Source organism: Salmo salar, chromosome 16 (assembly GCF_965601325.2).
Source record: "Salmo salar chromosome 16, fSalSal1, whole genome shotgun sequence".
Lineage (NCBI taxonomy): Eukaryota > Metazoa > Chordata > Actinopteri > Salmoniformes > Salmonidae > Salmo > Salmo salar.
The window spans coordinates 18,054,418-18,068,404 of record NC_138306.1 but is presented as its reverse complement, the minus strand read 5'-3'; the positions used below and the strand labels follow the sequence as shown (position 1 = coordinate 18,068,404).

The 13,987-nt window shown below is 45.0% G+C and overlaps 1 protein-coding gene across 1 annotated transcript; it reads right to left on the bottom strand.

The window, feature by feature from the left end:
- Positions 1-185: 185 nt before the first annotated feature.
- On the bottom strand, positions 186-13,472 carry cry1b (cryptochrome circadian regulator 1b). Its single transcript, XM_014148221.3, has 9 exons — positions 12,876-13,472; positions 9,966-10,074; positions 8,611-8,753; positions 8,074-8,347; positions 7,410-7,862; positions 7,141-7,292; positions 6,647-6,849; positions 6,217-6,336; positions 186-2,734 (listed from the first exon to the last, which is right to left on the bottom strand). The coding sequence occupies exons 1-9, from the start codon at positions 13,031-13,033 to the stop codon at positions 2,649-2,651; spliced, it is 1,698 nt and encodes a 565-aa protein (XP_014003696.1). The 5' UTR covers positions 13,034-13,472; the 3' UTR covers positions 186-2,648.
- Positions 13,473-13,987: the final 515 nt, after the last annotated feature.

Here is a 13,987-nt window from a genome sequence, read left to right as displayed (position 1 = left end):
AAGATTTACAGTTGTCTGGGGCAAGGTGGCATCCTATCACAGTGCCACGTTGAAAGTCCATTCTACTGTCAATGTTTGACTATGGAGATTGCATGGCTGTGTGTTCGATTTTATACACCTGTCAGCAACAGGTATATACTTTTGTATATAAACTCAGCAACAACAACAACAACAACAAAACGCCCTCACTGTCAACTGTGTTTATTTTCAGCAAACTTAACATGTGTAAATATTTGTATGAACATAAGATTCAACAACAAACTGAGACATAAACTGAACAAGTTCCACAGACATGTGACTAACAGAAATGGAATAATGTGTCCCTGAATCAAGGGGGGGCAAAATCAAAAGTAACAGTCAGTATCTGGTGTGGCCACCAGCTGCATTAAGTACTGCAGTGTATCTCCTCCTCATGGACTGCACCAGATTTGCCAGTTCTTGCTGTGAGATGTTACCCCACTCTTCCACCAAGGCACCTGCAAGTTCCCAGACATTTCTGGGGGGAATGGCCCTAGCCCTCACCCTCCGATCCAACAGGTCCCAGACGTGCTCAATGGGATTGAGATCCGGGCTCTTCGCTGGCCGTGGCAGAACACTGACATTCCTGTCTTGCAGGAAATCACGCACAGAACGAGCAGTATGGCTGGTGGCATTGTCATGCTGGAGGGTCATGTCAGGATGAGCCTGCAGGAAGGGTACCACATGAGGAAGGAGGATGTCTTCCCTGTAACACACAGCGTTGAGAATGCCTGCAATGACAACAAGCTCAGTCCAATGATGCTGTGACACACCGCCCCAGACCATGACGGACCCTCCACCTCCAAATCGATCCCTCTCCAGAGTACAGGCCTCGGTGTAACGCTCATTCCTTCGACGATGAACACGAATCCGACCATCACCCCTGGTGAGACAAAACCACGACTCGTCAGTGAAGAGCCCTTTTTGCCAGTCCTGTCTGGTCCAGCGACGGTGGGTTTGTGCCCATAGGCAAAGTTGTTGCGGTGATGTCTGGTGAGGACCTGCCTTACAACAGGCCTACAAGCCCTCAGTCCAGCCTCTCTCAGCCTATTGTGGACAGCCTGAGCACTGATGGAGGGATTGTGCGTTCCTGGTGTAACTCGGGCAGTTGTTGTTGCCATCCTGTACCTGTCCCGCAGGTGTGATGTTCGGATGTACCGATCCTGTGCAGGTGTTGTTACACGTGGTCTGCCACTGCGAGGACGGTCAGCTGTCCATCAGTCAGTAGAAAGGCCTCTTTAGTGTCCTAAGTAGGAAGTCACCCCCCAAAAAATCCCTTGCCCAAACCTTGCAGGGGCCCAGCAAAACTGTGGTACACCACTATTACTTTAGATTCATTGTGTTTTGCATTTACTTTGTACTATTTTTATTATTGAACTTAAATTGTAAAGTAAGTAGCCTTGTGCGAGCCGGAGCCGGGCTCCTATTTCTGTAGCGTGAGGCAGCATGATGTACATGTACAGGACGCTAGTCTTTTGCAGGGCCTTACCCCCAATTTATCTCAATGCTGAGTGCCAAGCAGTCGCATCAGGTCACATTTTTGGTATGACCTTGGCCAGGTATCGAACTCACAACTGTCCAATGTCAGGGTTGACACTAACCACAAGGCCACTGAGTTGGTCATTGAACTTAAGACAACCAATATTTGCATGTGCATGCCATAAGCAAACCATTACACTAAAATAAATATTACTTTGAGCAAGTGTTCATTTTTTTACCTTTTACTACAGATACATAAAGAACGGTCAATTTGTCAGTCTTCACACACAAATAACAATTGGGTTACAAGAAAAAGAAAACATGCTATATCAAATTATTACTGTACAAACTGAGTTGAATCACTCACACACACACTTATATACAGAAATGGTTATATAATTCCTTTAAAACATTTACAAAGGGTAATAAGGAAATTAGTTTACAAAATGTATTATGCACTTCTGCTGCCTTTAAATGCTCCTCAGAACCTTTGATTTCTGAATATCCGACAGCACTTGAAGGCAGCATTATACCCCATAGAATAACTAGGGGCATTTGACCTGACAATTCCAGGTTGGGTAATCGTTATCAGCTTGAGGCTGATGCCATTCCCAATGGCTAAGACTGTATAGTATACTGCACATAGCATGCCCTCAGGCTCAAACACAGCCACCACCCAGTGTTCTTTCAGCAAATATAACTTGTGCATCCATGTTCTTTGTATTAATTAAAGTGATGCCAACACTTCCATTCAAGACAGTTTGGTGGTGTGCATATTAAAGAGAGTCATCTTGTGTGCCACCATTACCTCCCTCTAGTAACAATAGGGACAGTGTCACTGTGGACTTGTGATTTGAGCTGTGGGTTTGAGATTCTCCACAGAGACAGAAGGTCACAGACCATTAGTTCTCTGGGCATCATGTGGTCGGATGTTCCATTTAGCCGGCTGACTTCACAGAAAGCTGGCAGAGTTTGTGGAAAGCTTGCAGCCTTCTCTCCTCCTCCATTCCTGCTGCTGCTCACATAACTGAGGTAGATGTGCTCCTGTAGAGTTGACGAGTCAGGGAAGGAGGACGCAACGTTGAGACGCTGGTCAATTCTGCTGGAGAGCAGAGTGGCTGGAATCCCCTCTTTCTTCTCCTCTTCAGGCACTAGTCGCTGGTCTGCCTCCGGGCCTTGTTGCTACAGCCCGGTGTGAGGTCCTCATTGCGACGCTTCACAACGATCTGTCCTCTGCCTGAATCAAAATCAATGATAATAGAAACTTTATATCATATACAGTTGAAGTCGGAAGTTTACATACACTTAGGTTGGAGTCATTAAAACTCATTTTTCAACCACTCCACAAATTTCTTCTTAACAAACTATACAGTGGGGGGAAAAAGTATTTGATCCCCTGCTGATTTTGTACATTTGCCCACTTACAAAGAAATGATCAGTCTATAATTTTAATAGGTTTATTTGAACAGTGAGAGACAGAATAACAACACAAATATCCAGAAAAACGCATATCAGAAATGTTATAAAATGATTTGCATTTTAATGAGGGAAATAAGTATTTGACCCCCTCTCAATCAGAAAGATTTCTGGCTCCTAGGTGTCTTTTATACAGGTAACGAGCTGAGATTAGGAGCACACTCTTACAGGGAGCAATCAATCAGATTCCACAGAAGCAATCAATCAGATTCCAAACTCTCCACCATGGCCAAGACCAAAGAGCTCTCCAAGGATGTCAGGGACAAGATTGTAGACCTACACAAGGCTAATGGGCTACAAGACCATCGCCAAGCAGCTTGGTGAGAAGGTGACAACATTTGGTGCGATTATTCGCAAATGGAAGAAACACAAAAGAACTGTCAATCTCCCTCGGCCTGGGGCTCCATGCAAGATCTCACCTCGTGGGGTTGCAATAATCATGAGAACGGTGAGGAATCAGCCCAGAACTACACGGGAGGATCTTGTCAATGATCTCAAGTCTGCATGGGTCTCATAGTCACCAAGAAAACAATTGGTAACACACTATGCCGTGAAGGACTGAAATCCTGCAGCGCCCGCAAGGTCCCCCTGCTCAAGAATACATACACATACCCGTCTGAAGTTTGCCAATGAACATCTGAATGATTCAGAGGACAACTGGTGAAAGTGTTGTGGTCAGATGAGACCAAAAGGGAGCTCTTTGGCATCAACTCAACTTGCCATGTTTGGAGGAGGAGGAATGCTGCCTATGACTCCAAGAACACCATCTCCACCGTCAAACATGGAGGTGGAAACATTATGCTTTGGGGGTGTTTTTCTGCTAAGGGGACAGGACAACTTCACCGCATCAAAGGGACGATAGACGGGGCCATGTACCGTCAAATCTTGGGTGAGAACATCCTTCCCTCAGCCAGGGCATTGGAAATGGGCCGTGGATGGGTATTCCAGCATGACAATGATCCAAAACACACAGCCAAGGCAACAAAGGAGTGGCTCAAGAAGAAGCACATTAAGGTCCTGGAGTGGCCTAGCCAGTCTCCAGACCTTAATCCCATAGAAAATCTGTGGAGGGAGCTGAAGGTTCGAGTTGCTAAACGTCAGCCTCGAAACCTTAATGACTTGGAGAAGATCTGCAAAGAGGAGTGGGACAAAATCCCTCCTGAGATGTGTGAAAACCTGGTGGCCAACTACAAGAAACGTCTGACCTCTGATTGCCAACAAGGGTTTTGCCACCAAGTACTAAGTCATGTTTTGCAGAGGGGTCAAATACTTATTTCCCCCATTTAAAATGCAAATCATTTTATAACATTTTTGACATGCGTTTTTCTGGATTTTTTGGTTGTTATTCTGCCTCTCACTGTTCAAATAAACCTACCATTAAAATTATAGACTGATCATTTCTTTGTAAATGGGCAAACGTACAAAATCAGCAGGGGATCAAATACTTTTTCTCCCCACTGTAGTTTTAGCAAGTCGGTTAGGACATCTACTTTGTGCATGACACAAGTAATTTTTCCAACGGTTGTTTATAGACAGATTATTCAGTGTATCACAATTCTAGTGGGTCAGAAGTTTACATACACTAAGTTCACTGTGCCTTTAAACAGCTTGGAAAATTCCAGGAAATGTCATGGCTTTAGAAGTTTCTGATAGGCTAATTGAGTCAATTGGAGGTGTACCTGTGGATATCTTTCAAGGCCTACCTTCAAATTCAGTGCCTCTTTGCTTGACATCATGGGAAAATCAAAAGAAATAAGCCAAGACCTCAGAAAATTGTAGACCTCCACAAGTCTGGTTCATCTTTGGGAGCAATTTCCAAACGCCTGAAGGTACCACGTTCATCTGTACAAACAATAGTACGCAAGTATAAACACCATGGGACCACGCAGCTGTCTTACCGCTCAGGAAGGAAACGCGTTCTGTCTCCTAGAGATGAGCGTACTTTGGTGCGAAAAATGCAAATCAATCCCAGAACAACAGCAAAGGACCATGTGAAGATGCTGGAGGAAACAGGTACAAAAGTATCTATATCCACAGTAAACAAGTCCTATATTGACATAACCTGAAAGGCCGCTCAGCAAGGAAGAAGCCACTGCTCCAAAACCGCCATAAAAATTGAAACAAAAATAGAACTGTTTGGCCATAATGACCATCGTTATGTTTGGAGGAAAAAGGGGGAGGCTTGCAAGCCGAAGAACACCATCCAACCATGAAGCACAGGGGTGGCAGCATCATGTTGTGGGGGTGCTTTGCTGCAGGAGGGACTGGTGCACTTCACAAAATAGATGGCATCAAGAGGATGGAAAATTATGTGTATATATTGAAGCAACATCTCAACACATCAGTCAGGAAGTGAAAGCTTGGTCGCAAATGGGTCTTCCAAATGGAGAATGACCCCAAGCATACTTCCAAAGTTGTGGCAAAATGGCTTAAGGACAACAAAGTCAAGGTATTGGAGTGGCCATCACAAAGCCCTGACCTCAATCCCATAGAAAATTTGTGGGCAGATCTGAAAAAGCGTGTGCAAGCAAGGAGGCCTACAAACCTGACTCAGTTACACCAGCTCTGTCAGGAGGAATGGGCCAAAATTCACCCAACTTATTGTGGGAAGCTTGTGGATGGCTACCTGAAACATTTGACCTAAGTTAAACAATTTAAAGGCAATGCAACCAAATACTAATTGAGGTTGTAAACTTCTGACCCACTGGGAATGTGATGAAGGAAATAAAATCACTTATTGTGACATTTCACATTCTTAAAATAAAAGTGGTGATCCTAACTGACCTAAAACAGAGACTTTACTAGGATTTAATGTCAGGAATTGTGAAAAACTGAGTTTAAAATGTATTTGGCTAAGGTGTATGTAAACTTCTGACTTCAACTGTAATCTGATTATTTCCCTATGAAATTAGTTATGGAAAAATGCAAACATTCCTGGTACGCATCTGCTTTGACTAATCCTTTCAATTTCTGATCGGTATTACTATTCTGATCTTCCCTTTGTTCAATCAGGGAGGTCAATTAAGCCTATTCCAATCTGCAACCTCTTATTATGATCATCCTTAGTAACATCATGCCTGACAAGTACTGTCACATGACACATCTTTCCCACCCATGCCCATATCAGAGATGGATGAAGTCGCAGTCAATCTCAGTGTAGATAAGATTAAGGTTAACACTGATCTTTGGAAAAATCCCAGTTTCTCTGTGGCAGTCAAGGAAGGAACTAAGGAGGATTGTTACCTGCTTGAGTGGCTCCCTCATTCTGGATTTCTTCAGGGGAAGGCCCTGGCATTGGACCCGTCATGACCCCTGCACCGTGTCCACTGTTATTAGGATTGGCAGGCACTGTTGCAAGCAGCCCTGTGAAATGGAGACAGACTTGGACAGTCAGTCTCTACCACACCACAGCCCCATAGATAATCATTGATAATGGTAACATAACAATATAAAAGAAAACAAAGTCACTGTATTCATAATGATTTTCAAAGTAGGAGTGCTGACCCCCCCCCCCCCCCCACCTTTATTCATTATATTTAAAAGGCAAAACTTCTACTCCGTGACACTTTGAATAGCTATTCATGGAAATTGTTAGTGTCTGAAAATAGCTGCTTTGAAGCGGACTTCAAAGCGATTAGCTGTACATTCAGCAGGTCATGCGCTCTGTGCTCACCCAGGCCGCGGTAGCAGGAGAGCTGTTGGTAGATCTGCTTCATCCTCTCCACGTTGAGGCGGCTGGCCTCGGCGTGGTGCACCATGGGTTTGGGGTAGTGCACACCGATCACGCACTTGGCCGCCTTCTGCACGCTCTCGGGTGCATTCCAGGGGTCGTAGATGTACTTGGCCGGGAAGCCCTTCAGTATGGGAAGATAGCGCCTGGAAAAAACAAATGGAGAAACTTCTGACTTCTGAAATGAACAATAATGAAACAAATTTCCCATGACATTTCTAGTTGCTACAGCATGGAAATGTCATTAAGGCTCTATGGAGTGTATAATGAGACATTGTGGTCTAGCAGGTCGTATACAGAATTGTTTGTCATGGTTTTCTGCATGTTCTTCATGCCTTGTCACAGGCATGGTGAAATAAAACACTAAGGTCTATTACAGTGTACCACACTGGTTAAAAGTAGCAGTGGACAACTAGGTGCAGGGAAGATCTTCTCACCGTATGTAGTCTCCGTTGGGGTCTGTCCTCCTGCCGAAGCCCACGGGACAGTAACAGTGGAAGAACTGCTGGAAGAAGGAGCTGCAGGAGAGCCACATCCAGCTGCCTGCGTTCACACTCCAGTCTGCATCCAGTAGCAGCTCCTCAAATACCTGACAGGTACATAAACACACACATGCTTAGATACAAACAGAACAACGATAAACAGTCATACATACATATCAGATTTCCCCCTGTCATCGCCTCTCTCCCCATGCCCCAGTATCTACCTTCATGCCCTCCTCCCAGCTGATCCACAGGTCTCCCCGGGTCAGGAAGCAGGCCACGGCGTGTCTGGCCAGGTGGTGGATCCAGCCCTCCTGCCTCAGCTGGGTCATGATGGCGTCGATCCAGGGGAACCCTGTCCTCCCCTCGGCCCACTTGGCCAGCGCCTCTGGGTTGCGGTCCCAGGGAATCTGCACGCACACAGGGTTGCCCTCCATCTTGTCGAAGCAGGGGTTGTTGGTGGCCGTAGTGTAGAAGAACTCACGCCACAACAGCTGGCCATAAAGTGAGAGGGGAGGAGAGCTGTTTTTCTTAACCTTCCTGTAGAGGTCAGTGAGTTTGAAGTAGAAGAGGCGACAGGAGAGGCAGCCGAAGCGGAGGTAGGGGCTGAGGCCCGTGGGGCTGGCCAGCAGGGAGTTGGCGTTCATCCGGGGACGCTCAAAGTTGGCCACCCATGCCTGGAACATAGAGGGTTAGGGTTTGAGTTAGGACCCCAGTGGAACCCGTCTATCTCACAGGCACATGACACATTAATAAGTTCAGGAAATAAAGGAATTTTTCTAGAACAGTCACATTTTCAGGAAGAAAATTGACTCCAACACGGGTACTGTATGTGTCCACCACACTGGTTCAGTAGTGGTGGGATATAAAGAAGGGAGTCCTTCCCACCTTTCTCTCCAGGTGCCTCTCCAGGCGAGTGAGGGCCTCCGTCTCTCCCCCCGGCCATACTGCTGTAGCCAGGCCTTCCGTCTCAAAGCCAAGCTCCTCCAGGGAGGGTACGCCAAACTTGTCGTCGTGGTCGTCACTGATGGGCGTGGCACACTTCCTCATGACCTCAGCGGTGATGGTCTCGGCGGGCATCTCCACGGCATCCATGTGACTTATGAGCACCTGGAAACGCTTGTAGGTGAGAGGGGACTGGCCTCCGTTCAGCTCGATGATCCTACAGAGACACATGGACAGAGAGAGGAATTTAGTGCACCACATAAATTAAACTATAATGTTAGTGTTATGAATATGTTGCGAATACATCATGTTTGCGTATTTGCACAACTTGATGACTTAATAACAACAAGGTAATAACATTCTCATTGCTTTGACATGGGTTGTGTTCTCACAAGATCTAATATATGTCAGCCAGGAACTACAGTAGCTAGATCTCCTTTACTGTGTGTGTGTGTGTGTGTGTGTGTACGAGTCACTCACTTGTCCAGGTCGTAGAGCGTGTGGGAGACTTTGACCGTGACTTCCACCCCGGCCTCGCTGGCCAGCTTCTGGATGGCGGCATCCCGCTCCTTGCCAAAGGGCTCAGAGTCGTACTCGTAAGATAGCCGGCTAATCTGCCATTCCTGGGAAGTCGAGAGAGAGACAAGGTCAGTCACACCACAGTCAAACACCATGGTAAATAGGGAACCTTTGGTAAAGATCAAGAATACGTAGGAAGTTCATAGAAAATACCATGGAATTCAAATAATGCTAATGCTCACATACAGATCAAGTGAAGACTGAATACAGTGGAAGCCACTCCTCAGTAAAAGGCATGACAGCCCGCTTGGAGTTTGCCAAAAGGCACCTCAAGGACTCTCAGACCATGAGAAACAAGATTATCTGGTCTGATGAAACCAAGATTGAACTCTTTGGCCTGAATGCCAAGCGTCATATCTGGAGGAAATCAGGCACCGCTCATCACCTGGCCAATACCATCCCATGCATCGCTGATGTTTTTCAGTGGCTGGGACTGGGAGACTAGTCAGGATCGAGGGAACATGAACGGAGCAAAGTACAGAGAGATCCTTGATGAAGTCCTGAGCGCTCTAGAGCAGGTTCTCAGACTGTGGTCGAGGTTCAACCTTCCAACAGGACAACGACCGTAAGCACACAACCAAGAAAACGCGGGAGTGGCTTCAGGACAAGTCTCGGAATGTCCTTGAGTGGTCCAGCCAGAGCCCGGACTTGAACCCGATCGAACATCTCTGGAGAGACCTGAAAATAGCTGTGCAGCGATGCTCCCCATCCAACCTGACAGAGCTTGAGAGGATCTGCAGAGTAGAATGGGAGAAACTCCCCAAATACAGGTGTGCCAAGCTTATAGCATCATACCCAAGACTTGAGGCTGTACTCGCTGCCAAAGGTGCTTCAACAAAGTACTGAGTAAAGGGTCTGAATACTTATCTAAATTTGATATTTCAGTTATTTTTTTATTTTTTTTGCAAAAATGTATAAAGACCTGTTTTTGCTTTGTCATTATGGGGTATTGTGTGTAGATTGATGAGTGGAAAAAACGATTTAATCAATTTTAAAATAAGGCTGTAACGTAACAAAATTCGGAAAAAGTCAAGGAATCTGACCACTTTCCGAATGCACTGTATATCAAGACATTTGAGACGATATGACACAGTGGAAGTACGGTACAGTAACTGACTAGTTTAATCACACGAGACCGTAATTCTATGGGGCATACTGTACTTTTGAGGCATACGTGTACAGTACACAGTGGCTGTGCAGTACTGTAAGTGTGATGGGTTACTACTACAGTACAAGTGTGATAGTGTTAATTGTACCTTGAACAGCCTGGGGAAGACATCAGTAGGCTGGCCCCGGATGACAAACAGACGGGAGTGGAGCTTGCGGAGGCTGGCGTCTAGGTCCTCCAGACACTGGAGTAAGAACCTGGAATCAAACAGAGAAGATGATCAATGATCTGATCATATAATCAGAGAGGAAATAGGCTACAGGTGTAACCTGTCGCCTATTTTTTATTATGTTTTATGGTATTTAGTTTAGTCATTATCCCAAGGTCACATGATGGATGTTCCAGTACGAGTGAACATATGATCCATACATCCATCACGTGAGCCGTGGCTCAAATACATGTCATAAGTAGAGTTGCACCATATCAAAGGGCTTTACGTCATTGCAACAAAGCCGTTGAAGTGAATGTAAAGTGGAGATTGAATCAAAAAGGCTAGTGGAAAGGAATTGCAATCATGGGAATGTCTGCTGCTTCTCTCAGTGCAGAGAGCATTATTCAGGGAGATTCTATTGAGAAAACATGTCCTTCACCACCAGATTATTAAAGCACTCTAAATTTGACATAGGCTACCAGCAGAGGAGTTGGCCTATCATTTAAAACACCTAGTGGAAACATTGAGTGGAGGATCTGTCTGACTGAATGGAACATACTACGCTGTGAGTAAGTCATGTAGAACAATAAGGTCTCTGTACCATCCCAGCCTTGTAGTATTACATGACAACAGGAGGGCGCTCTCGGTTTAACAAAACGATAGACAGCTCCATCAACTGGCAAAGCATGGCTAGTGGAACTACAAGCCCTCATTAGAATGTGGAGATTTTAAACTGTAATGCCTCACATTTCTGAGTAAGCGAACACGAACACAAAGCCTGTATCAACATTATAGAACATCTCTGGCAAACGCGAACAGTCATTCTGAGGTAGTGCGTACACTAGCATAAGTGATAAGCCTGGGCCAATGGGGAAGGACTGCTTGATTGATCCTCGACAAACAGCCCTACCTTAGACCTTCTCATTCTGCTGTCATATGATCCTCAAACTACATGGGAAGTGTTGACCACAAAATAATATTGACTCCTGCTGAAGCAAACATGACATGAGTCATCATTGTATCATGTAGCCAATAAATTACTCCTTTAACTAGGCCTAATTTGTTATGACAACGTGGATATCAACCAAGTCAAGAGAGGGTGACTGTCTGAACGTTGTGTTCTGTGTTGGGTGACTGGACTGTCCCTTTAAGGAGGCATCACTTCATCCAAACCCTTATCTGAGAATGGTGTCCTCGTTTTGTGTTGCGTTCCTCCATTCACACAGTGAATGCTGTACTTGGAACTCGAATGAAACAGGTTTGGTAGAGCGTTTATCACAAGCAGCAGGGTTTACAATATGATCTCTGAAAAGGTAATATAACCTATTATGCAACATATGACGACTAGCGGCCCTGCAAGCAATGTCATCATCATGAATACGCTTGAACCGCAGGGTGATGCACGGTGACCACAAAGTGAACATTGCTGGGTAGGCTAAATCCCGTCTGAGACTCAGTTGTGCCACTCACCTGGAGCAGACTACACACACTGGGAACTTTATATTGACTAGGCCTATATATATTCTAGTAGGCTGGTGCTGGTCCCAGAGAAGTGTTCTTTCTTATAGCTAGGACAGCCTATGCCATTCTGTTCTGGCTGGTAAAGCTATGTGAGCTGCCTGGCTCAATCACCGGCTAATAGGGCAGCTACTATAAGAGGAGGCTAGTTCTCAGGAGGAAGTGGGGTTGAGCGGTGGGTTGAATGTAGGTCAAAGCTGCGAGGACTGGAGAGCAGAATGTCATAACCACCCCAATGACACAGTGCCCCATTTCCAATGCCTGCCCGCACTCAGCCAGGATGGGGAGGGGGACTTACATAATCCTTACTGCTATACATGTTCTTTAACCCTGCTGAAATGTAGGCCTACTCTCCCGATGGTAATAGAAACAACTGAGAATAGCCTGCTTACAGAGATGTTTTTGACATGGGTAATGCAGTCAGGTCAGTATCCCCTTCTCTTGCTCTAAAACAGGTTATGCTTTAAATGAACATTCTAATAAGTGGCCAAACTAAAGCAGCATAGTATGTGGGCTAAATGAAAGGGAGGGAATCCAAGGTAAATCAGTAATCAACAGTCCTTGGTGCCCTGGAATGCCCTTGATTCCTGTGTGGCACACAGATGTACTTGTAATGCAATAATTGACAGTCAATATTTACTATAACTGTTTGCATAAGTGTGGTGCTAGGAAAGCCCTACTTTCCTGCCTAAGCGGTACACCACACACGCACACACACACACACACTAATGTCATTCATAACCAACTACAGCACTGGGATTCCTCCTTCTGGCGTTATGATAACCCAGATTTGGTTTTCCATAAACCTATTGACCAAATGTGCATAAGTGGCGTCTGGCGTGCCCACAAGGTCATAATCTATTGAAAAGGAAACCATCCTTGATCCATCAGAGCCCCTAGGCAAATTCACAAGCGTGGCAATGCAAAAAGCAGGGACCTGTGTGACCTACATCTGCGGTAAACACATCTGTGTTGGGTGAGTGCAATACGAGCCACTCAATTAAAACACGTCCTCTAATACAGGGGTTCCCAAACGCGTTCTATGGGGAACTGTTCACACCCCTCGTTGGTGGAGAGAATTTTGCGAGCTTAAAGCTTATTTCCTGCAATTCTATAAATGTTGTCATGGGGTGCAAATAAAATGTTGCAGTTAAACAAAAATACTAAATAAAAAAACATTAGCTAACATGGGCTAGTTGCTCTGGACATTTCTGACAAGTTATAAATAGTTCTCTAAGATATGCAATGACTAACATGACAAGAGGAACTGATGATGCACTACCCAATTTAGAAATGTCACCTTGTGCATTCTACTATTAGGACCCCTACCTCCACCTGCTGATGCCCACGTTGGAGGACCCTGCAAACCAGGGGTCTAGGATGTAAACATAGCGAAGGGTGTCCGCTCCCCGGATAGACTCCTTTAGAGAGGGGTTGTCGTGGACCCGCAGTCCCTTCCTGAACCAGTGGATCGTGTTGCCGACCATTTCACCTGCTGTCTCTTCTAGTTATGTCCACGGCTCGAGTCGTTGGTTATTGCGCTGATGTCAAAACAAAACGCGTACGAGCTAAAACAATAGCTTTTGCATGCCCAAACTAAGTTTCGGTTCTGTCGCCTAGATGGTTTTATAATGTATACACTTTTTTTTATTTTTTATTAACCTGTTAAAAACGATGTTCGACCTGATGGCTAGCCTAGCAGCTCGAAAAATGTATAATTGCGTTGTCGTATCTAGCTATTTTCCAGATAAGGAAGAAGAGCGCTAGTTCAGTAAGCGCGAGCGAGTGAACTAAAGTACAGTAGGTAGAGCGTTTTGCTGAGAAATTAAACTGTCTTCCAGTATCACTCGAATGTATTCCCATATTCAAAGAAAATGTTCCCTGTTGAAATGAACTTTCTTTGACAACGGCTCCACCCAAAGAGGTACGCGGATAAGAAAGAAGGAATCTGATTGGTCAATGTCACCAGTTATGTAACGTTTGCTCGCTCACGTTTCTGTAGTGTGCTTATTCCTATCTTGTGTTTTTTCCACAGGCATCATTTATACACGGTAAATATCCACACAACACAATATTTTATGTTTAATAAGTTATTTACAGATTACTTTAAAAACCATAGTCTGATTATCGATCTTATTTTGGATTTTGTTGACAAAAATGTGTGCGCGTCATGATTAGTTACGCAGGACCCGGATGAACACATGTACTAAAAAAATGATTACGCAAGTGTATCTGTAGGCCTAGTGGGCAACCCATCACCGTTACCGTCACACGTCCATGCATGTGATGAATGTCAAATACTCTTTGTTATTAGACTATGTACCACTATGTATTTACGTTAAAATGCTGTCATTTCAAAATGGATTCAAACCAAATAACTATTCTTGCCTGTGTATGCATGCTTACCAATGCAGAATTTCAGATGTGATCAGATTTCAATC